Source organism: Anoplophora glabripennis, unplaced genomic scaffold, assembly GCF_000390285.2.
Source record: "Anoplophora glabripennis isolate ALB-LARVAE unplaced genomic scaffold, Agla_2.0 scaffold80, whole genome shotgun sequence".
NCBI classification, from domain to species: domain Eukaryota; kingdom Metazoa; phylum Arthropoda; class Insecta; order Coleoptera; family Cerambycidae; genus Anoplophora; species Anoplophora glabripennis.
In genome coordinates, this window is record NW_019416401.1 from 1,312,763 (window position 1) to 1,338,446 (window position 25,684).

Here is a 25,684-nt window from a genome sequence, read left to right on the forward strand (position 1 = left end):
TTGTTACACTGCCCGTTTCACGAAAAACATTAACACAACGCTGAACTGCACTTTGAAAAATTTTGTACTCAACAACGCCGGGAAATTGATTTTGAAATTCTATGAAACATTCCTCAATAGAATACTTCCATATTCCATCAATCTTGCGTCCTTTTCTAAAGTAGGACTCTGTGATAAACACTTTTTGTTCTTGAGAAAACACCATTTTAAACGCTTTTTAAAACGAAAATATTCAAATTGATAGCGGCGATATAGCGCTTTGACAGATGACGTTTAAGTTCATTTGCTATACGCTACGCCCTACGTCCAAATTTTCAGAACCAACTTGACCACGTTTTTATTTGAACGCTCGTTATAATTCATTACAAATTTAGCCAATAGCAATTACAAATTTTACGTAGTTACTATGTATTGATAAGCGATTATACTCTTGACGACGTGGTATAACCGTTTTGGTGTTTCGCCTCCTCCAACAATGTGAACTATGTCACGGTAATGATAGTTTTAACATTTGTCAATAAACATCAAAAAAAATTTAAACGTCAAAAAAAATTAATTCATTATGTAATCGTATCGAATACCACTCGAGCAAAGGAAAATATTCGATTATACTAACCTCCTCACTCGACGTATATCCTTAAAACACCACTCCAGCTACGCTGTTGTGGTATAATCGAATATTTTCCATGCTCTTGTGATATTATAACTGAAAATATGTTACTTACATGAAGCCATTTTCGATAAAATATTCACACTATCTTATATGGTGTACGCACATCAGCCACAAATGAATATGCAATGTTCAATAATTATAATGAATTAAATAAAAGAAAACATTTAGTTTTATCTCTTAGGTCACGTCACATAAATTCAAGTTTATCAGCTATAACATCATCTATTTTATAGTATTTAGTAATATTCGGTTTGTAATATAAATAAATAGAACTGTTAATCTGGGTTTGTAAGTTGATACCACTTTTTTTCTCAGATACCAAGAAGTAAGAAGTTCCCAGATATTTTTTACATTTTCATAGTTATAAAGTAATAAAAAATTATCAATAGAATTTCCATCACTTCCTAAGCATAACAAAAACATTTATATTCTTCATTCCAGTGAATATTACACGTATGCTAACACTAGTAATAGAAAATGCTATGTAAACTCTTTAACATTTATTGTAACTGCTAGTTTTGAATGAGATATGAATTAATTATTAATCACTATAAATTATTAACCACAATCAGTATTTAAATGCAATTAATTGCAGATAAATAACAATAGTAATTCAATCATTAACCATTGGGTGACCTTTAGGTCTACCCAAGAAAGAAATTAAACTAATAGGAGGGTATAAGTATAAAGCGTGTACAATTTAAATATACCGAGTGTTTCACCTAATCGTATTCTGAGTTTTCGTTTAAATTTTGTTTTTAGTTGCTAGTTGTTCAGTTTTGTTTGTTAAACCACTTTTTAAACATGCCTATAAAATATTATTACTGCCAGTCCCAAGCCTGATAAAATGTGAAGGAAAAGTGATTGGGCAAAGCCTACTTGACGCTTGACGATGTTGGTTACTACTTTTTTTGGAATTTAGATAAAACCAATTTTTTCTCGGAAACTGTTAGAGATAAGTAAGATAAGCAAACCTTATATCAATCGAAAGGAAATTTAATTTGGCATTCAACAATAGCAATTAATTTGGGCCATCCCACTTGAAAAAAAAGTTATTCGTCTTCTAAGATTGTCAAACGTAGGTCTTAATATTTCCCGTTCTGAAAAACTTAATTTTTTCCAAAAACGTAAAAGATAGGAGAAATTTGTGCGAACTGTTCCTAACTCTTTTAGTTTATCATCGTAATATTTTCCAAAAACAGTCGAATATCTTAGAAACGGCGGGTTCTAGGTACCAGGTCAACCTAAAATTAAACGAGGAACCCGAAAAACCACTTACATACAGGGTGTTCCATTTAAAATAACGAAGTTGTGTATCCTTCAGAAGAAACGGAGCTCCTGAAATGAAAATATTCTACAGGGTTGCCCAATATAATTTCAGACAACTTTTATATGAAACATTTTTTAAATTAAATTTAAAATAACAGAGCTCTGGAAGAATCCGCCTTAGGTGAAACACCCAGTATACCTTATAAATTTCCAACGTTTTACGATTAACATAAAAAAAATTTTATTGATCCTTCACAATCATTTCCATATTCTGCAGTATATCACTAACAAGACAAGTTATTTTCAAAATTTCGTTCACTTATTTCATTAACTGCACGCAAACTACTTGCTGCATTTCAAGACTCCTCCAATTGCAGGCATATATAAACGTCTACTTTAAATTTATAATTGGCTTAAACTCTCTTCAGTCGCAGGGCCGGTACTTGGCTCCTACAAGCGAGCATCTTTTCCTGTGTTAGTGCAGTTGTGCATCAAGCAACCATGGGAATTATGTGGACCTACCTAACGTTCTTCATTTGTTTCACCAGTGCCGTGGAGCAATATTCATCCAGTTATTATTGTGCGAATATGCAACCACAACAAATTATGAGCGTGCCACAGGTAAAAATAATTCAAAATTTTTTTTATTCACATTTTTTTTTACCACTGGCTATGTTTTTTTTTTCGATATTTGATGAGTATTTAATTAAGGCAGATGAATCAGGCTAAATGACCTTGGCATTGATTAAGCCAGAAAAAAAATTTGAGCCTGTGTATAGTTTTGAAAAAAAAAGAAACTGTTAAATTTTTGCTTTGTATTATTTCTTTTGATTGCGCTGTGATGCGCAAAAAAATTTTTCATATCACGATTTGAAAACCATTTGGATCCGACCATTATTCAGGAAGCCACAGCCTTTCAAAAATCTCTAAAAAAATTTGAAAATTTTTCTGTTCCTTTAATTTTTTTGCTAAATTTATATTATGTAAAGTATTAAATTTTAATTTCTATAAAAATAGCACAATTTACATGTCAGTCATTTTGGGGCAAACAAGAACACTGATTGCGACATTTTTCTAATTTTTAATTCGTAAAATACGATTTTTAGAAAACAATCTAATTTTTTTAAGAAACAAGTTCCCCATAAGTTATATGCACTTTGAAAGCTTCAAAAATTAATTTTTGGAGAAACTGATGATCATAGGATATATGAATAGAACACTGTATTTTTGTTATTAAAAATAAGAATATATGAATAAAGCTGCTCCAGTATTTTGTTCAGAATAAGACTTTTTAATTCACTATAGACATAATATTTAAAATATATTGAAAACAATATTATACAAAACACTTAAGATTGTAACGCCTTTATAACACTTTTAAGTTTTGTTCGATGTAATATTTATCAAAAGATGAAAATATGTAATTAGATTTCACTTGTGTAGTTGGATTATCCTTAAAAGTTATTTAAAAGTTTTATCTGGAAAAAACTACTGAAGTAAAAATATAACGAATTTATATTGTTAAAATCATAGAAACTTCCATTTAGAAGTCGTTTATGTGATCTTTAATTGTTTTTTTTTCTAAAAACGAAGTTCTGAAGACTTGAAGACCTCAAAGCTCAAAGGACCACACAACTTTTATAGGAATCTTTTCCTAACGCCAAAAATAAAAAAGTTTTCGGTTGGACATTTTCGTTTGGAATAAAAATTTCACTGAATGATTCGGCTCATTAGAATTATTTATTACAAACTTAACCAGAATTAATTTTATTTACGAAAGTACAAAAGAAAGGACACAACAATGATTTCTTTCAAATTTTTGAAAGAAATGAAACAGTTGGCCAACAAGAGTTACGATTACAAGCTAGCCACGACTAACTTACGTCATGGCCTTATCATTTGTTTCTTGATACTGCGTTTTGGAATAACCGATCTCATATTTCTCAATCAACTTTTTTAAATTTAAAAAAAAATTTTTTTACTTGACATTTGAAATATTCAATGTAAAATTGTAAAAAGAGAGCGGAAAAAAATTTTAAAAATTTTTAAAAAATTAGTTTTTTTGAAAATTAATTTTTTTTCAAAATTTTGAATTTCTTTTTTCAATATTTGATGAGTGTCAAACGTGAAAGTTAAAAAATAACTCAAAAAATTGTTTCATCTTAATTATTAATTGATGTTTAAGAAGCAATAAACCTGCCTTTAATTTTTTTATAAAATTTTGACGATTCAGGAAAGGAAAATAGTTCGACCGATCAATTTCAAAATTTACAGGCCTTATGGGCATGTACTGAGCTAAAAAAAACCTACAAACATTGGTACTCTTCGCATTGTCGATATCGATGATAAAAAAAAACACTTAATAGCTGATATCTCAATGAGAAATAATTGTACAGAAAATAAAAAAAAAACAGATTGAAGCTGATGAATCCAGGCTAAATGACCCTGGCATTGATTAAACCAGAAAAAAATTTTTTGAGCCCATAGCAGTTTTGAAAAAAAAATGGAAAACAAGTGCCCTGCATTATTTCTTTTGATTGCGCCGAGTTATGCTCAAAAAAAATTTTTCAAACTGGAATATTCAAGCCTCAATACGCTTCTTTACAGTTACAGTCTTTCAAAAAATCACTAAAAAAATTTTGAAATTTAGCAACTTAGCAGTTGTTGTTCTTGGGTATTTTTACTGTTAGATTTTTCTTTAGATAGATAAATAGATAGGTAGATAGCGAATCCATTAATTTCTAAAGGTTTTCAAAAGATCCTCAGTTGCCAAAAAAACTCCTCGAATATTCTTAAGAGCTACCTATATTTTTTTAGTTGATGGGAATGTGGTTCGTCGTAGAAAAAATAGATCATCTCGACGAAAGACATTATGCAAAGCGTTTGCGGACTTGCCCGGTTATCCATATCTCTGAAGATCGATCTCATACTACGCTGAATCCTTTGTACAAGGGTAACCAATACAGAGGCTACGGAGAAGGTAGTTTATTTTTTTAAGGGCTCATCAAAACTAGAATGAATAACTACAGAAAATATTTCAGGTTTTGGTTATGGTACGGATGGGTCCCAGTATGGAAAAACTCGAGAACAAATCGACCAAGAACGTCGGCAGAAACTTGAATACGTCAGCGGGATGACGCACGAAAGGAACTATCCCAGGAGGACGTACCAAAATTACAACATGGACAAGGGCCATCTGAGGATATACTGGGACGAGGAGGGAGACAGCACCGAATACCACGTGTGGTATAATATTACCGAGCCTGGGTTCTGGATCAGTTCAGGTCCGGAAAATGGTAAGTACTTAGATTCTACAATAAAAATAATAATGTTGCGACAACCGCAGGATTGGTCCTCTTGGTCAAAACAAACAAAAATCAATCAGATCAAAAAATCTGGAAAATTCAGACTCTGGAAAACCATTAATTTGCAGATTACCGACTTCTCCAAAGGGTTGGGGTGATGAAAATTATTTGTATATTGTTTTGGCGCATGAGTTTTGAATTTTTCGGGCTTCTTCATTTTCGTTATACGTCAAGATTTCCAGAAAAACAAAAACATGTACTACGTTGAAGAAAATTATCTAGTTTTGTTATTAGTGGAGTCAAGATAGCTTAAAATTACGCATTATTTCGAAATAATTATGGGAAACACGGATTTTTCTAAAACCTTACTTGGATAAGTATTAGAAAAAAGTTATAAACTCATTTTTGTACGCTAATTGTTTTTTTAATAAATAGTTTTTTTTAAGAACATTTAAAATAATTCAATGAATTTTAAATCGAATTCTTTCAAATTGACAATATAGTCGTTTTTGATATCGCTGAACAAGAATATGAAGTCGGAAAATGAAAATTCAAAATGGCTGATCCAATATGGCCGACTATTTTAAACAATTTATTTAACGATTATCGATTTTAAATCAAACTCGTTTATATTCGTAATTGGGGGTTTTTGAGGTCGCTAAACAAGAATATGATGTCGGAAAATGAAAATTCAAAATGGCCGATCCAATATGGCCGACTATTTTAAACAACTTATTTAACAATTAGTGATTTTAAATCAGACTCGCTCATATTTGTAATATAGAGGTTCGAAAAATGAAAATTATAAATGGCTAAAGAGGTTTTATTGAAAATATGTTTTATTTTTTAAAAAACAAATTTATTACAAAATAATTAATTTTTAAATCTCATCGAGTTCTTGGTCTTCTTCGTTCCCTATTATTTATTTATTCATTAATTATTTTAAAAATGGATCAGTATTCATTTATATAAATATTAAACTCATACATTTACAGGTTTAGCATAAAAGAAAACGAATATAAATAACTTAAATGCAAACTGAAGATTAAAAATGGAATAAAAATGGACAAAATATGTGAATAATACACTTTTTAACACACTGATAACTGCAGCTTACTCGAAAACATAAAAATCATATTTTTATACCATAATAATTATTTAATCCTTATAAACGAAAAACGCTTTTCTGTGTCTACATCAATAAGATAACTTATATTCAAAATTTCAGATACAGAATATATCTACGTTTTAAAAATGAATATTAAACCAATTCATCAAAAAAATGTTATTTTTTTGCAGTTATAACAATTTTTCACTTATTACTATAAATAAAAAAAACTATAAAATAAATAAATTTTTCGCTGGATTTACTTTCTTTAAGGGCTTAACTTAATTCTTTGATGGTTTATTAAACAAAAAAATTTTTTTTTGTACATTATAAAACTTTATTTAACAATAAATTTCACGGATTTTTCATGAAATACTTTCATTTTTTGCTATTTTTTGTTTTTTCAACTATTATTTCATTTTTTAAAGAAAAATAAAATGCACCATATTAAAGTAGAAATTTTCAGCTTTAAAAAGTGCTCTCGTAAAGTTTCAAATTTATGATTTTTTAAAATTATTGAATATGTTGGGCTCAATATTTTTTCAAATTCAATTTTTAAGAATTTTTCCATGTCGATCACCGTTTCAATCGTCATGAGTATGAGATTCATATATTTCTTTTAAATATTAAAAGAATGACAGCTATTTTATTATTGTACAAAATTATAGAATGACCTAACTTTGTATACATACTATATATATTTTTTTCTCAAGTTTAATGAAGTTTAAAGACATAAAATTTTGATAGCCGGATGACTCTTCTTTCATTTAAATTTTTGTGAGGTCGATTTGATCAACTAGATCAAAAGTTATAACAAAATTAGTGTAGCGCGCTCGGGGCCGCCCGTCTCATTTTTCGTACGTTAGAAAAAAAATTCTACAGCCTTCAATTTGCATTTTCGAAAAAAAACTTTATTAACATTTTTTATGTAAAATTTCCTGTTCTTTCGAATGGCGCAGTTATTTTTTTTTAAATATTTTTTTATATATTTTGCAAAAACTGTAATTGTAACTAATTTGTTAAATAAATAATTTAGCGTACACTCTACAGTTGGTAACTTTTTATATGTTGTTTCTGACAACTTTACAAAGCGAAAAATAAACAGTTCCAGTAATTTTCGCGAAGTCAAAATCTATCTTGACTCCACTATATTAGATTCCAAAATTCCCAAGAAAACAAGTTATCGAGATTTATTAACCATTCCCTATTTATTTAGTTTTAGTTTGTAAATAATCAAGCGTCACTAATATCAAAGATTAAATATATTGTCATCAATTTGTTGTAGAGTTAAATATATTGGGTAATGGGTAATACCCTTAACTTCTCTAAACAGATATGCGCAACATTTATTTCGCAATTTTGATTTCCTGCAATATTATTGATGCAAGATTCGAAAAACAAATTAATGCTTTGCACAAATCATATTTATTTTATTATTATTATTGTTCATATACAGCATACAGTTCCGTGATATCGTCTTATGTGATATAATAAACAATCAAGTATTGGATGGGGAATAGTTATATTCAAATCTACATATATTCCAAGGGATAAACATATAGTAGTCCCCAGCACATCACTCATTGCGTTTTAGTGATACATGTAAGTGCCAAACTTTACGAGTGGCTCTTTATAACGAGTCCGACAAACTTTTCCTCTTCGAAAATTTTCAGCGTTCGTCGCGTTTTTGAACGAGCGATTCCGGGAATTCCGTAGTCGTTTTCTTTTTTATCGGAATGGTCAGTTTTTATGACAAAATAATTAAATAAATATTTATCCGACAAACCCAAAATTTCATTTTGGGTAAATTGCTTAAGTAACGCCCCAAAAATGTCAAAATGACGAGATTATGTTTCTTTGTACAGGGTTGGAAAGTCCTCATGGTTCATCGGGCGTTACGTGAGAGCGATAAAGCAAGTCACAGAAATCCGTGCGATAGACAAGGATGGCTACAGTGAAGACGTTTCATAATCTGAATAGTCACCGCCCGTTTAGAACTATTCAGATTATGAAACATCTTCAATGTAACCATCCTTGTCTATCGCACGGATTTCTGTGACTTACTTCGCTCTCATGCAACGGCCGATGAACCATGGGGACTTTCCGAACCTGTATGTGCAAGTCTATTTTTTTTTTTTTCATTTTGAAATAAAGTATTTATTACAAAAAAATATGCGTCCGACAAAAACAACATCGCAAATTAATAAAAAATTGATAAAACATTAAAAATAGTCTAATGGAACTTTTTTTTAAAATAAATTAAATAATTTAAGAAATGTATAAAATATGATAATAAAGTTAACTTAATCGAAATTTTATTAAATGCCAATTTTCCTACTACTCCAGATATCGTACTTTTCGTAGAGGGGGCTTAGTACATGAAAAAGTACAGCTAATTTAGGTCCATTTTTTAATAAATTTAAAGTTTATTTTAATGAGAATCGAGTTTTTGGATGTAATATGCATAATAGTATGATTTTTTAACATTAAATTAGGTACATATTATGTTTTAAAACAGGTAAGTAAATTAAAACATTAAAACAGTCGATTCTCAATAAAATTAACTTTATACATAAAAAATATGTCATTACCTGAACTTTTTTACATAAAAATTTTGTTTTTTAAGAAAATTGTTTCATTATGAAAAATTATTTCTCGAAAAAAATGCGAAAAAAATTTTTTTTTACAAAATTAATAGTTTATAACAAATTAATAATTAATTGTTGCAAAATGCAGTTGTTATTATTTTCATGCGCTAATCCAGATTAAAAAAAAAATCGTTAAAATTGGTCCACAATTACAGGAGATATCGTAAAATTTTCGGGCAGTTAAGATTTGAAGTCTCGGAACTTGTTTATTTTATTTCCCCCACCACATTCCTGGTGTAAAAATGTATTCGAGGACGTTTTTTAAAGGGTTAAAAATTACTATAAAATGCTTTTTTTTCAATATCTTTAACCGTTATTATGAATTTTAAGGGTTGATTGATTTATTCCCGAAATTTCAAGTCTTATTGTTTATAAATAAACAAGTTCTGATTTAAAAAAAACGCTATCGGCTAAAAATGGACCTAGAACATTTTTTTTTAAATTTGTGAAAAATTACCAGGATTACGAATATCAAAGCGGCTTTAAAAAATATTCATTCTTCGCAAAGTTATTAACGAAAAACCTTATAAACAAATTACACTATACTTATGTTTATACGCCGTTTTGAGGAGGTTAGCCTATGAAATTACAATTTCCAATTGCATATCTTGAAAATATAAGTCAAGACGAAACAAATGAGCCCTCATAAGGCCCTTTACTATAACGCTAACACGCGTTCTGCAATTTAAAAAATGCTATTTCTAATAATAAACAAATGCAAAAACTCGTAAACAAATAAATATTTTTTTACCAAATTTTCAACGTTTCTTAAGCGTAACAAAATAAAACTTTTAATGCAGTTTAGAGACGATTTATGCCCTTTTCTTCTATTCATAGCAAATTCAAATTTCGCTGTTTTTTTTTGCAATTATTTAAACAAATTGTTAATGGATTTTAATGTAGCAGGTCTCAAATGAAGCGTTTTTTGAACACCTATAAGTATAAACAAAAGCAAAACCTCCTGTTGGAGAGCGCTTTTTTATATAGCTAAAAATTGCATTTTTGGTAATTTTTAAATTATAATCATTGTTTAAACAATTAGTCCAGACGGTATCTGTTTCAAAAAGCCATATTTGGGTGAATCGTATATCCACGGAGATTTTTGGCTTTTTGGCTTTCAAATATCACTAGAAATTAAAATTTTTCTATTCGCATAAAAAAAACGTGGGCGTAACTTTTGGCGGCACAATAGGTTTGTAATTTTTCTTCCTATTTAATTATGTATCTCTTCAAGAGTTGATTTTAGCCGAAAATGGAAGAGGAAAAAAATGTTTGTAATTAAATTTTTTACAAAACATGACTAGTTACAAATCGAATGAATCATGATTAATATGGTAAAAATCGAAAAAATCGCAAAAATGGGTTAAAAAACAATACTTTTTAGGGAATTTTTTTGGGGTATTTAAATTGGGTATAGGACCTTTATACTTGACTCAAGAAAACTTCATGTTATGTAGAATCGTCACACCAAATTTTATCAAAATCGGTTCAATAGATTTTGCATAATAATTTTGCAATCCAGATTTTGAAAAAGAATTTGCAAATTTTCAAAATTTTGCTCAGCAAAAACCAAGGTCCTTAAATACTTGAAAATTTAATCACATATATAGAAGGGCTCTCAAGCTTTCAAACTTTGAAAAATTCGAATCCGTCAATTAGGAGAGCTCTGGCGCTTGTTTAAACATTGGTCGAATTTTTGTACTTATATGTATAGTTATTCTAATTGTTTACAATTAGAATAACTTTGTGAATATTCAATCAAATCAAAATTTTTAAAGCAGGTTTTAAAAGTTCTTGGAAAGACGCTTCTTTTAAAAAAACAGATCGATTAATTAGTTACGTCATCCTTTTCAAAAAGCGTTTGAAAGCTTGGGAGCTCTTCTATATGTGATTAAATTTTCAAGTATCTACGGGCCTTGGTTTTTGCTGTGCAAAATTGTGAAAATTTACAATTTTTTTTCAAAATCTTGATTGCAAAATTATTATGCAAAATCTGCGAACCGATTTTGATGAAATTTGGTGTGATAATTCTACATAATATGAAGTTTTTTTGAGCCAAGTATAAAGGTCCTATACCCAATTTAAATATCCCAAAAAAAAATCCCTAAAAAGTATTGTTTTTTAACCCCATTTTTCCGATTTTTTCAATTTTTACCTTAATAATCATGATTCATATTCGATTTGTAACTAGTCACGTTTAGTAAAAAAATTAATTATAAATATTTTTTTCCTCTTCCATTTTCGCCTAAAATCAAGGCTTGAAAAGATACATAATTAAATAGGAAGAAAAATATGACATTTTTCGAATTTTTTTAACATATTGTGCCGCCAAAAGTTAAGCCCACGTTTTTTTTATGCGTATAGAAAAATTTTCATTTCTAGTGATATTTGAAACCCAAAAAGACAAAAGTCTCCGTGGATATACGATTCACCCAAACCAAAACAGATACCGCCTAGTCTAGTCTTGTTTTAAACCGATACTTTTTGGGAAATATTATTTCTTTTTGCCTAAACTAACGATTAAACCAAGTTTCAATCTGAAACGAATTTTTTTACAAATTTTATTTCATTTACTGGACTAAGAAGGCATTCGCAAAGTTTGGCACTTATCACTAAAATGCAATGAGTGATGTACTGAGGATTGATAGTGATATCTACGCTTGCCTTACATTAATAGGTCAACATTTGGATGCGGTAAATTATGCCAGAGCCAATCAGAAGATTGATTTTTTAAACAGAGCAACTTATAATAATTAATATTGTTCTTTCTAGCAAACTTGCCTACTTACCGCAATATGATGCGCGTTAATTTCTGACTCACCTAATTTGTTTACAGATCTAGGTCTTCTGGGTAATTATGTTAATTCGTACGTTACAGTCCGCATTATGTGTCAAGTTTGCACACCCACTCGAAATTAACTGGCAAAATTAAAAATGCCACAAGCAGGAAAAATATACGAAGAATAAAACATTACAGTCACTACGCATTTATTTCTGAAAATATTACGCCTCTATATCACCACTATAATTTCTTTTTCAGGAGCAGTGTTAAAAAGCCAGTTCAGCCACTACGCTGGCAACATACAGGTCCAGAAAGTGGTAGGCGACCACATGGTGCTCACATTCTGCCATCCTCAGCCTCGTCAGTTTTTCTCTGTGCTTTTATCCAGAGAAACAAAGCTCAGTTCTGTTGAGGTGCACAGCGTGCACCGGATGCTCGACAGGAAAGGTTTTAAAATCAGTGCAGTCGAAAAACTGTGCAACAAGAGCGGTAGATTCGCTCTGAGCAACTGGCTAGGTTTGAGTTTGGTTGTTCTTTTTTATCTGCAGAATAGTTAAGTGGGAGTCATTAACTAGTGTCGATTTTTTTTTTTTTATTTAGAAATGGGTATAAAGTAGAATCAGTAGCAGAATACTGAACAAGTCAGTTAGGTAAAAGTTTGTATATGATTAAAACTGTATTTATAAGGGAAAATATTAATTATACAGGGTGTTTGGTAAGTCAATAGTCGGAGGTTATAGTACAAGCGATTTGTGATATATTTCCTTAATATACCTTATTCCGAAAACGCTTAGTTTCCGATCTACAGGGTGTTAAAATTTTAATAAAAAAATGCAAATTTATAAATATTGCGGAAACCGCTCAGAATATTTTAATGAAATTTTGCAGGCTTTGGCAGTTAACAACAATACATGTTTTACGATAAAAATATTGTTTTTAGTTTCACCAGTGGCGTGCGCACAGGCATGTCTCTAGATATTGTTATATACAAAGACGTGCCTGTGCGCACGCCACTGGTGAAACTAAAAACAATATTTTTATCGTAAAACGTGTATTGTTGTTAAATGTCAAAGTTATAAAATTTCATTAAAATATTCTGAACGGTCTCCGCAATATTTATAAATTTGCATTTTTTTATTAAAACTTTAACACCCTGTAGATCAGAAACTAAGCTTTTGCGGAATATGGTATATTAAGGAAATATATCACAAATCACTTGTACTATAACCTCCTGCAAGGGGTGCATCGACTTACCAAACACCCTGTAGTATAATAAATGGAAGGCATTTTATTATCTAATTTAAACGGGTATATATCCATATATTTTTAAAAAGAATTGTAATCAAGATTTGCGATAATTGTTATAAACAGTTATTTGTTTTGTGTACTGTAGCAGATATACAGGGTGATTTCACTTTAAATACAGAAACTACAAGACTAGATTCGTTACCAAAAAATAAGTAGAGTTTGCTCTATAAACCTTTTCCCTGCCGGACTCAGTATTTGAGATACAGGGTGTTAAAGTTTACAAAAAAATATATTTTTTCTGATTTCTGCTGCATATTCATAATGCGCTGACGGAATTGAATGAAATTTACTACAGCGTATTCACTTAATTAGACCTTTTATTTAATGTAATATTAACATTCTAGCTTTAACCAGTGGCGTACTACTGGAGGTGCCGCCCCATTTCCCTAAGAAAAAAATACGCCATTGGCGTTTTTTTTTTTGTATTAATAATGTGACAGGTACTATTACGTTGAATTAATGAAAAATGTTTCTTAGTGTTTTTTAATACTAGCAGCCGTTTAGGAGATATTTGGGCTTGTTGAAGTTTCCTTATACAGGGTGTTTCAGAAAGACTCCCGTAAATACATAGGGTGATAGTACAACAAAAAATAAGAATTTTTTATCTTAAGAACTATATGTCTATCTCCTATTGTTTTCGAGATACAGAGCGACAATATAATTTTTTTTAAACAAAATTTTTAATAAAATTTCCAAACGGTGCGAAATAATTTTATAAAATTTGATATTCCGGGGTTTTTAAGGATATCAAATACGCTGGTTTAATTATTTTGTGAATATTTCATAGAGGGCTCTAGTTACTTACTATATTCCTATTACATTTCAAGTTCTAATTTTTTTAAGGGTAGGTTTTTTACCATTTGGGCTCCCATTTACAATTTATTTAAGAATAATGCATTCTTGTTAGAATTTCCTAATGTGGACGGTTTTCGAGAAAAAAGGCTTTTAATTAAACTCTTACAATATTACGGTGTATAAAATAAGTGACTTCTTCTCAAAACTTATTGATGGATGTCTCATAAACAACGCATACATTCTTAGTAATATTTTAAACTCTAATTAACTTTATAACAAATTTTTTGTGAGTTTAGTGACTGTAGTCAGTGATGGCTAATTACAGTCACTAAAATGTTGATATAAAGTTAATTGGAGTTTAAAATATTACTAAGAAAGTATGCGTTGTTTATGAGACATTCATCAATAAGTTTTGACATAAGCCCACTTTGAGAAAAGTCACTTATTTTATACACCGTAAAATTGTAAGAGTTTAATTAAAAGCCGTTTTTCTCGAAAACCGTCCACATTAGAAAGTTCTAACAAGAGTACATTATTTTTAGAAAATAAAATTGTACATTAGAAATTGGATAATGAATGGTAAAAAACCTAACCTTAAAACCTAACCTTAAAAAAATAGAACTTAAAATGTAATAGGTGTAGCATAATTAGCGACCTCTATGACATATCCAAAAAATAATTACACCAGCGTATTTGGCATCCTTAAAAACCCCGGAATACCAAATTTCATAAAAATATTTCGCACCGTTTGGAAATTTTCGTAAAAATTCTATTTAAAAAATTTTATTTTGTCGCTCTGTATCTCAAAAACAAGAGGAGATAGACATATAGTTCATAGGACAAAAAATTCTTACTTTATGTCGTACTATCTCCCCCTGTATTTACGGGAGATCTTTCTGAAACACCCTGTATATTAATCCGTTCATTTGATGAAAACCTCCTGGTTTTAACCAGTGACGTGCTAGTAAAGCGTCCGTCAATTTTTCCCAAGAAAAGAATACAAGTCCTACAACAATTGTCCAAAACGAAGTCCTTCCACATAGATACACTTTTGACATCTTCTAATCTATTTGTAAAGGAACTTATCACATGATTTTCCCTGAGGAAATTACAACTTTCCTCTATTCTTTGATTTCTTTGCCACAATTTATCTCGTGTTCATAAGTTCAACAAGGACTGCAGCTTCAGAAATAAATAAACAAAGCTAGTTATAATACTAAAACGAGATCATCGTAAAGCTTAGATACTAACTGATAATGCAGTCATTAAATTTTTGCAGATGGATTTTAAATAAATATGAGTATGTGGACTAAATTTGCGCATTATTGTCGCCAAATAAGTATACTATTATCTCCTACTATTAAAAAATACCAATAATCACTTTTCAATCATTTAACGTAACAGTACCTGAATTTAACATAATTTCTACAAAAATCTGCCAGTGGCGTATCTTTTTCTTGGGAAAACGAAGCGACACCTTCAGTATCACGCCACTGGTTAATGTCACGAGGTTAATATTACATTCAATAAAAGGCCTAATTACGTGAATACGCTGTAATAAATTTCATTCAAATTGTTCAGCGTAATATGAAGATATGACTTGAACATCCTGTATACCGCGTCCCTAGGAAAAAAGTTTATAGAGCAAACGCTACTTATTTTTTTGTAATGCAGTTTCTGTATTTAAAGTGAAATCGCCCTGTCGCCTCAGGAACTACACACAGTAACTATTTTTCTTAAAATGACTATCTTCAGAAAACTTAAAAGTACATGGACGTTTCTGGTAATACGTATCTTTGCTAACTTTACATGCTCCTTCCTTCTGACCATTGAAACTAAATTAAAAGCAAAGAACACCAAGCATTTGTCCCCTGACATCTCTTGTTTTTCTCCTAAGATCTACTTAAAGTCGCGCCAAAACTCAAATCTTAAAAGAGGTTACTACTGAATATAACTTTGTTTTGTTTCTGTGGATTGTTGACGGGAAATAAATTCATGAAAATAAAATAAATCTCAAATAATATAGGGACAAATTGTACACTTACACAACCAACAATACAGAGTTGTTATGTTTTTCAGGAATTGTAGATAACGTAGATTAATAATTTTGATAATTTCTTGAAACACTACAGACGTGGTTTCCTTTATCAAAATAATACAAGCTGACAGGAATTTATAGAGTACATTTTATTGCAAGTTCTTTTGTACGTATATGGATACTAGTTCCTCTATTTTTTTTGTTACCATAGTACAAGTGTTATCTGTCACTACTTAAATGTATATTGAACGTTATTTATGATCATCTAGTTATAAATTATTTGTTGTTATATGAAATATTTATAATAAAGTTTATATCGCTGTTCAAAGTCTAAATTGAGTTGTTATTTAATTATGCATGCGACCAAACAATTAACCCCCTTAATGCGATGATACATATCCACCTACAACCTACTTTACATGGATTAATTTATTACCGGTTGGTTTAAATAATGGCATTAATGGTGGCGTCTTCCTGTTTCACTGCTTTAACGAACGTCTTTGTTTTGTATCTGTGTATATTCGTCAAAAAAGTTAAGCCTAGTCCAGGCCTACATACTTTTACCAATAAACATACAAAAACAGGTATACAGGGTGTTCGGGAAAATGTGGAAAATCTCTCAAAAACTACTGCACCAATTTTCATGCTGTTTTCACCAATGGATAGAGTGGTTCTCGAGGAAGGTTTTAGTATATAATTTGTTAAGTTTTTGTAACATTAACGATATTTGTTGGAGGTGTCGGAAAAAAATAAGCCGTCTGGGAGCTTTCAACGAAAACGCTGCCTAAACCCTTTGAGATATAACAAAATAATGTATGGTGGAATTGTGTATCTTATATAGGTCTACAGAAAAGTCCGCGATGGCATATGTCTATCTCTTAAGGATAACATACTATATCCATTTTAATACTTTAAAAAATGGGCAATTATAAAGCGGTAATTGGAAAGCTATTTACACAAATACGGTATTAATCCTTATCATTTTAAATACGTTAGTTGGCTTGAGCATTTCATGAAGATTATTTTTTCCCTTTACACCATGCAAATTAAATGAATACCTTAGGAGATATAGCAAAATCAAAATAATGCGCAACGAAATTAATTTCGTGTCGCCGTGATTCGACCGGGCCGCGCGGGCGCCCCGTGACCCCGCGCCTCGCGTCCGAGCCGGGGGGGTCCGAAAGTTTATGTAGTGTATCAATGTATGGTGGAATTGTGTATCTTATATATGCCTACAGAAAAGTCCGCGATGGCATATGTCTATATGTTAAAGATAACATACTACCTATATCCATTTTAATACTTTAAAAAATTGGCAATTATAAAGCGGTAATGTAAAAGCTATTTACACAAATACGGTATTAATCCTTATCATTTTAAATAAGTTAGAGGCTTTAAGCATTTCATGCACATTATTTTACTCTTTTACACCATATAATTTAAATGAATATCTTAGGAGTAATCGCAAAAAAATTACGGACGCGAGAATAAAATTCAAGCGCCTCGCTTCGCTTGATGCGATCGCCGACCCTCCCCCCGCACCGTCTTGCCTACTGTTTAGCTAATAAGCCGAACGATAACGCGCGCGTGATCCTTTAATAAACTGACTTGGAGCGAATGGAGGTGACGACTGACGACTGTGTTTTCTTTCTGGGTGTTGTTGGAAAGTTATAATTGCGTTCGATATTTTAAGGTCACATTTTTGTTTTGTATTTGTTGTCTTTAGGTAGTCGGAACATACATAGATACTTGCAAACATACTTTTATTTCATTGAGTTTTAATAATTTGTTTGTTTTTTTCTTATTGTGAATCATTTAAAACTTCATAGTCGCATTTTTGTTTCGTGTTTGTTTTCTTTAGGTAGTTAGATACCTAACTACTTACTTATTAATTAAAATTGATAGTCCTGAACATAGGTACTTTAATTTAATTCGTTTTGTTTTCACATTGTTGGTAGTTACCTATATTGTTTTAAATTTAAAGGTTTTGCATTTTTAGTTTTGAGTTCGTTTGTTGTCTTTAGGTATATAGATATATCGTGAATTATTTTAAAATTAATATTAGGGTCGCATTAGATGAAAGATGATTGATTTTTTGTTTGTTACGATTTAACTCAAAAACTACTCAACCAATTTTACCGAAAGCTACGTCTCCTCGGAGTAGCATAGGCTTATTTTATATTTGCCCGTGCGAAGCCGGGGCGGGTTGCTAGTAATTTAATAAAAATTTTATGTGATGGACAGTAGCAAGGACCTCTTGAAACATATTTAGCTTTTTTTAGTTTATTAGGGTCGGGATAAGCTTTACAACTTAATGGGCGAAAATTTTTAACAACCTGTATAATAAGGACTTTAAAATAATACATCTGGGTAGCTTCAGCCTTAGACTATCAAAAGGTACTCTTGATTATAGTCGATAAAATGAACAGTTTACGAGAAAAATAATAATAATCGTATTCATGTTTTATTTTTAATAAAAAGGGCAGTGATTTCTATTTTATTTCTCGACAACAAAGTGACATCGTTGACACATTGATCCTTTACTTCGTTATTAATTTACCGATTTTTGGATTTCGTGGTGAACTTAATTGTGAATTAATTTGAAATATGGTATACACGTTTATTGAGCATGCAAATATGCAACGAATGTATGATCTTGCGTCTTGCAATGCTTTACAAGCCAGAAGATTATATCACGACAGATTTCCTTATCGTACTCTGCCAAACCAGAAGACATTTCAACGAGTTGACCAACGTCTAAGGGTAGTGGGCGATTCCAGTTAATAAGGTAATACATATTATTGACTTTCCTCATATTTGTAGGAAAATTTGGAAAAATAGTACTGATGCTGGTCTTCGAAGAACCGTACGTACGTCGCAATTAGAAGAAAATATTTTAATTGCTGTAGAAGACACTCCGTCAACGAGAACTCGGAAATTATCAGCACAGTTTAATACATCGAAAACAATAGTACATGAAGTTCTTCAAGAACAGCTGTTATATCCATACCGTTTGCAAAAAATACTTGAACTGTTTCCTGAAGATTTTCCTCGTAGAAGGCAGTTTGCAAACTGGCCATTGGATCAGCAACGAAATAATGTAAACTTTATTGGCACTATTGTTTCGCATCATCAACATGAGTTCCAATCAATTAACATCTGGGCAGGAATCATTGGTAATTTTTTTACTGGACCATTCGTATTGCCGGAANCCCATAACCTTTTGCAATTAAATAATGATTCAGCAGGTAAAGCAACGCTTTTTATTACTTTTAATTATAAGCGCATACATGTCACAATAACAACTGTCAAAATCAACAACCACTAGTCTAAAATTAATATTATTTCAAATTTATTTCAACAGACACATTGATCCTTTACTTCGTTATTAATTTACCGATTTTTGGATGTCGTGGTTAATTTAATTGTGAATTAATTCGAAATATGGAATACACGTTTATTGAGTATGCAGATATGCATCTCATGTATGGTATTGCGTCTTGCAATGCTTTACAAACCAGGAGATTATATCACGACTGATTTCCTAATCGTGCTCTGCCAAACCAGAAGACATTTCAACGAGTTGACCAACGTCTAAGGGTAGTGGGCGATTCCAGTTAATAAGGTAATACATATTATTGACGTTCCTCATATTTGAGGAAAATTTGGAAAAATAGTACTGATGCTGGTCTTCGAAGAACCGTACGTACGTCGCAATTAGAAGAAAATATTTTAATTGCTGTAGAAGACACTCCGTCAACGAGAACTCTGAAATTATCAGCACAGTTTAATACATCGAAAACAATAGTACATGAAGTTCTTCAAGAACAGCTGTTATATCCATACCGTTTGCAAAAAATACTTGAACTGTTTCCTGAAGATTTTCCTCGTAGAAGGCAGTTTGCAAACTGGCCATTGGATCAGCAACGAAATAATGTAAACTTTATTGGCACTATTGTTTCGCATCATCAACATGAGTTCCAATCAATTAACATCTGGGCAGGAATCATTGGTAATTTTTTTACTGGACCATTCGTATTGCCGGAACGAATGAAAGGACAACTTTATTTGGAGTTCCTTCAGAACGCTTTTCAAGATTTAACAGAACACTTAACAATTGAAACCCGCCGAAACGTGTACTTCATGCACGATGGGGCACCACCTCATTTCAGCGTTGGTGTATCGGAGCACCTGAACAACGTCTATCCAAACCGTTGGATAAGTAGAGGAGGACCTATTGTCTGGCCTCCTCGATCTCCTGACCTAAAGCATCTGGATTTTTACCTGTGGGGACACCTCAAACAATTGGTGTATTCCACTCCGGTCGACACTAGGAAGAAATTTCTACAGAGAATCACATTTCGTTGTGGAGTGATAAGGAACAATGCTGAGTTACTGTGGCGGGTGCAGCAGTTCTCAATTCGTCGTGCCCGCGAGTGTATCAGACTTTACGGAGCCCATGTTGAACTTTTTATGAAGTTTTTCTATAATTTCGTTAAAGTGTAAAGTGTTAAAGTAATATTTGTTTTATATCAATAATTTGTAGAAATGTTTCCTATGTAGGATCCAGTATGTATTTTATTGGAAATGACATTTTCCAGATCGAAAATTGACGACAAAAAAGATTTTTTAAATTGCGAAAGACCTGTGCCTTCTCTCGATGTGGAAAAAAAGGGGGAGGTCAAAAGACAAAGTGTATGTTCGGAAGATTCGGATTGAATGGTATTCGGAGTATAAGTGGTTGTGCGGATGTGTTTATTTAAAAAAACTTTTTTGTATGCCGTGTTTAATTGTGAGTGTAAAATCGGAATTGTGGAATAAGGAGGGTTTTAACAAGGAGGAGGAGGAGAATAAAGAGGGTTTTAATAATCCCGCTTAACATCTATATCTGTACATATCATTAAGTCCACGAGCCGAACTAATATTTCTATTTTTTATAAAATCTAAATGAAAATCCTTCTCGCCAACGTCAGTTTTTCGGTAATATTATATTGCAAATGCAACTAAAATTTCCAGATTCATTTAAAGCCGTTTGACCTTGAAAATTGCCTGCGGCGCTTTTTTTAATCCATCAATAAATATGCTTCACCTATTCTCAATGTCACGAGCCACCACTGACTATATGTTCTTGGATTTTTGATATCTCAATTACTTCATTTAGTTTTCGTAATGTCGTTATTTGAATGCAACGTTCAACTTTTGCAACAAGTTTACGTCAGTCAATTGAAGCTGATCCTCGACGAAAGGCCTTCGACTTCAACTGATGAGTGGTGACTTCAGAAAGTCAAAAATCTATATAGTTCCTGTAAATCGGCGATTGATTGTCAAAGAAATTGCATCTCAATTGGGTCATGCCATGAAATTTTGACTGAAAATGGTGTGAAAAATGCCTCGAGCAATCCAATGTTGTTCCAATCCAACATTGTTTGTAGATCTTGACTTTCTCACTACACAAAATTTGATATAGGTACCTAGTTATTGTTGTTCAAAATGACGCAAGGTAAACCCGTTTCCATAAAACATATATCAGTCGCTGAACTAATATCAGTCAGTAACAGACAGATAAGAGATGTAAAAGAAAAGGTTAATCTACCAATTTAAACCCGATGAATTACAACATTCTATTTTTATAGAAAACACTATTAGTCATTTCAATAATTATCAAGCGGATTAAAATTCGTTAAGCACATATTTCTGTTAAAAAGATAAGATATCGTGGTACAATAACTGTCACTTTAGAATATGTAAATATTTTCTTTAGAAGTAATACCAAAGCGTTTGCTTACGATGGAAATAGGATTCATGTTGATCCGAAAAATTTGCTCTAAATTACGTAAATAGCTTAGTACCCTTACTACATTGTTTAAGGTGGTTCTGATTACACACCGAAAGTTGTGTTGAAAGTTATTCCCGAAAATGAATCAGAATAAGGATTGTAGTTCGCATGTTGTCGTTACTGTATTTTACATTTAGACAAGGCGAAAACCTCGCATTGTGGTAGAAATTATCCGACTCGATTTTTTTGCATATTCAGATTCGTGAGATGTTCCTTAACATGAATCAAGATGATGCCGTCCGGAAATCTGGTGACCATTTGTTTAAACAAACTTTTTTTAAACAAATTGTAAAAATTGCTTTTTCACTCCGGATTTTTTTTAGGTGTTTTGGCACATTATAAACAAAAAAGTTCCAATGCTCTATGCCTCTAAAACTGATAGTTTTAAAGTTATAAACAATTTAAGTTTCGGGTTAAAAATTGTTATTTTTGATGTTGCCAGGTATCTAAATTAAAGTTTAAACATCCCCCTACGAGTTTTTGGGACTCGCATTATTCTAAAACCTTGTATTTTAATTGTTAATAAAGCGCTATGAGCCCTCTTTAGCTTATGTTCTTTGAATTCTAAGTACTATTACTACTTATAAAATAATATAAAAATTTATTATTTAAATTTCATAATTCATAATAATTTTATTTGATTAATGCAAAATTGTACGAATAGAGTGCAGAAAAAAATAAAAGGGCAATGGTATCAAATACATTTGATTTTTATTAAAGAACATTTATTTAATACTGCATATTATTATTATCACACATTTATTCAATCATAAGAATTCTCACACTGTTCTGTGTTACAAACACATAAAGATACACAAGTGACATAGTTTTTCCTACAAGAACAAGCTTTAGTCTTACAGTTTTTTGTACATTTATATTGTTTAACTAAGTCTTTGGGTAATGGATCTTTGGTAATAAATTTAGGTAATAATTCACCTGTTTCATTTTGATAATCAAAAACTGTGAAATCCAAATATTAATATTGAGGAAAAATGGAACTTTTCCATATGTCCGTTTGTAAAGAAGCTCATAGCGCATTATTCACAATTAAAAAACAAGGCTTTAAAATACTGAGAGTCCCAAAAACTCATCAGCATCTTGTAGGGGGATGTTTAAACTTTAATTTAGGTACCTGGCAACATCAAAAATAACAATTTTTAACCCGGAAATCGGCCGTTGAAAATCGTAATTTTCGCATATTTAGCAACTTAAATTGTTTATAACTTTAAAACTATCAATTTTAGCTTTAGCTCTATGGAGCATAGGAACTTTTTGGTTCATAATGTGTCAAAAAAACGTTTTTTACAATTTGTTTAAAAAAGTTTGTTTAAACAAATGGGCACCAGATTTCCGGCCGGCATCATCTTGATTCATGCTGAGGAACATCCCACGAATCTGAATATGCAAAAAAATCGAGTCGGAAAATTTCTCCCACGAATGCGAGATTTTCGCCTTGTCTAATTATTTTATTGTATTATGAATTATGACTGTTACAGACCAAACCTTGAGTGGCTGTATTTGTTTAAAACCTAACATAATAACATCTGGTAATGATTTTTATATTATTGAATTTATTTGAATTACTTTAATGCCTTTAAAATAAATAAAAAAAATCATAAATCAGATAAGAAATGGGTCAAACATATATTTATTACTTATAACACAAAATAAAATTGTCTATAAGAAATGAAGAGTAAATGCTACATTTGTGGTTGTTTGTAGTGTGTGTTTGTATGTCAATAATCGTCGTCGTAGGTACATAATTCAAAATCTGACCAATCGACTAAATAGTTAGATAATTGACTGAGGCAAAGGTTCACTTCACTCGACACTCGACAGTACTCTGTAGTCGAATCTGTTGATAACCTCAAATATGTACAAATATTTATAAAGATTACTTAGCTCAAGTACTCTATTCACCCATTCAGGGACATACCAAATGATAAAACAACGAAACGGCAGTATATTTCCCTTTGTACAAATAAATTTATTGACGGGGCTTATGAATAATTGAGTGCAATAAAATTTTTTGTCGGCGTGCGATAAAACAAAAACAATAAGGTTCTGTACTCACATGCGTTATTTCCACAGGTGTATAAATAGAAAAACCAACTACGAGTGACTTTCTCATAGCGATGGTCCGACATATCACCTGCTATCATTTACAGATATGCTAATAGACTTATCTCGTTCGGGTTAATCTACAATAGACATGGATTTATGTGCGGGATGATACGAAACGGCATGATAGTTTTCAGAAAAAATGAATTGCTCCACTATTTTTAGTAGCGACAACTACATATTTAAGAGAATGGTAGGTACCAGATAATTTTGAGGTAAAAATATGATGATTAGACCAAATATACTTTAAATGCAAAGTTGCTGCAGTGCCCAAAATATTCAACAAGAGTTTTGCACAATATACTGCAAGCTAAAAATGTTTAAATTTATTACCGATGTTGCAAAATAGCAATAATTGAAATAAAAACGCAAAATAATCAAGTTTTTTGGATATTTTTTTTTTAATATTTTAATTGCTCCGGGGGCATTCTAATTTTAGTAAAATTTTAGAGTATAATAAAACAACATACCAAATTTCATTAAAATAATTTTCGAATAATAATTTTTTGAAAATTTTTTTTTCGAATTTTCAAAATGTTGCACAGCCTCAAATAAAGCATCTAGATACTTGAACATTTTTTCACGTAGAAAAGACCTCTCATCCTTTCAGATGTTTTTTTGAAAAATTGAAATCAGTTGATTAGGACGGCCACAGTAAATTTTTAAAGTTAACACTCTTTTTTATATTTTTAAACAATTATATTACATTTATCAATTTGCAATTTAGTTTTTTCAAAAATTATAATTTTAAAGTAGCATTATTTTTTCTTAATTTTATCTGCATTTAACAAAAAAATTAATTTCCAAATAATTTTCTTTTTTTATTTGTTTAAACAAAAATTATTTAAATAATTGTAATAATTATAACTAAATACGTTCATATTCATGTTAAAATATATACGTAAACAAATTTTTTCATTGAAAAAATGCAATAGCATAGGGTAAAATACACAGTATATTTAATGCATAAATAATAAACTTAGACAGTTGGTATTATGATATTTGAATTTCTTGGATCGCGAAACATCGGATTAAAAAAAAAGATCGAAATTGGTCCATTAGAAGCCGAGATATTGAAATTTTTTCCGAATTCAGTCTCGGAGCGAAAGCCCCCTCCCCCACTTTTCGTGTTATGAGTCACTTTTTCCGTTGATTTATCTATGTTGCCGATAACTTATAGATATGAAAATTTTTTCTATAGCTTACATTATCGCTCTCACGTAACTTCTGATAGACCATCGGTACTTTCCTACTCTGTATTGTAGCACTAAGCTTAAGAGATTTTTAGTTTTTAATCTGATTTGATACAGAATAGATGTGCTATCTGAATAAGTGAATAAACAATATCTTTTAATTATTATTAGTGTTTTAGTTCTACCCAAAATCCCAACAATAATATGAGTACAACGAATATACAAGCTGTTTTATGGTGACGACCCACTAGATTATTTCAGAGATTACCTCGATATCCATTTTGAAAATTTGGGCCCTTGGGATTTTGGGGGTGCTCTTTTTTAAATAAAATAATGTCATTGTTGTAGGACTTCCGGTTATACCGGAACTCGCCATCTACTTGCTTATTCTAAATGGAACACCCCGTATATTTAATAAAAACAACCTATAGAAATTACTTTAATAAAGAATTCAAAGCATCTTCACTTTTAGAGGAATATACATATTTCGAATTATATTCAGGATGATCACGAGCATGTTGCTCTGTAATCAGAAACATCAGTCTGTGCTCATATGACTCACGATCAGAGTTGGACAAAGACTGAATATAAACAAAACTCACATAGGA

At 31.0% G+C, this 25,684-nt stretch overlaps 2 protein-coding genes across 16 annotated transcripts in view; one reads left to right on the plus strand and one right to left on the minus strand.

Annotated features, from left to right (window-relative positions):
• LOC108917569 (serine protease inhibitor 3/4) overlaps positions 1-23,914 on the minus strand; it is a 57,332-nt gene extending 33,418 nt beyond the window's left edge. For 12 of the 13 annotated variants that reach the window (XM_018724242.1, XM_018724241.1, XM_023454431.1 and 9 more), the window contains exon 1: positions 23,837-23,914. In XM_018724242.1, the coding sequence (XP_018579758.1) occupies positions 23,837-23,909 (73 nt within the window). In that variant the 5' untranslated portion in view covers positions 23,910-23,914. Of the gene's footprint in view, positions 1-725; positions 834-23,836 lie in introns of those variants that run through there. The other variant, XM_018724246.1, reaches the window with a different exon arrangement.
• Positions 451-12,520, plus strand: LOC108917570. 3 transcript variants are annotated; one of them, XM_018724248.2, is made up of 5 exons: positions 451-492; positions 2,371-2,563; positions 4,760-4,922; positions 4,984-5,238; positions 12,044-12,520. In XM_018724248.2, exons 1-5 carry the CDS (start codon positions 485-487, stop codon positions 12,340-12,342), a joined length of 918 nt encoding a protein of 305 aa, XP_018579764.1. In that variant the 5' UTR covers positions 451-484; the 3' UTR covers positions 12,343-12,520. The 3 variants fall into 3 exon arrangements, with proteins under 3 accessions (XP_018579764.1, XP_018579765.1, XP_018579766.1); XM_018724249.1 differs by lacking the exon at positions 451-492 and adding an exon at positions 900-1,126; XM_018724250.1 differs by lacking the exon at positions 451-492 and adding an exon at positions 900-998.
• Positions 23,915-25,684: the final 1,770 nt, after the last annotated feature.

What these genes read in the sequence shown, in the direction of transcription:
- LOC108917570 (XM_018724248.2), top strand. An exon ending in ATACAGAGGCTACGGAGAAG is followed by an intron (nt 4,923 to 4,983) that starts GTAGTTTATTTT and finishes AAAATATTTCAG; the next exon opens with GTTTTGGTTATGGTACGGAT. An exon ending in CAGTTCAGGTCCGGAAAATG is followed by an intron (nt 5,239 to 12,043) that starts GTAAGTACTTAG and finishes TTTCTTTTTCAG; the next exon opens with GAGCAGTGTTAAAAAGCCAG.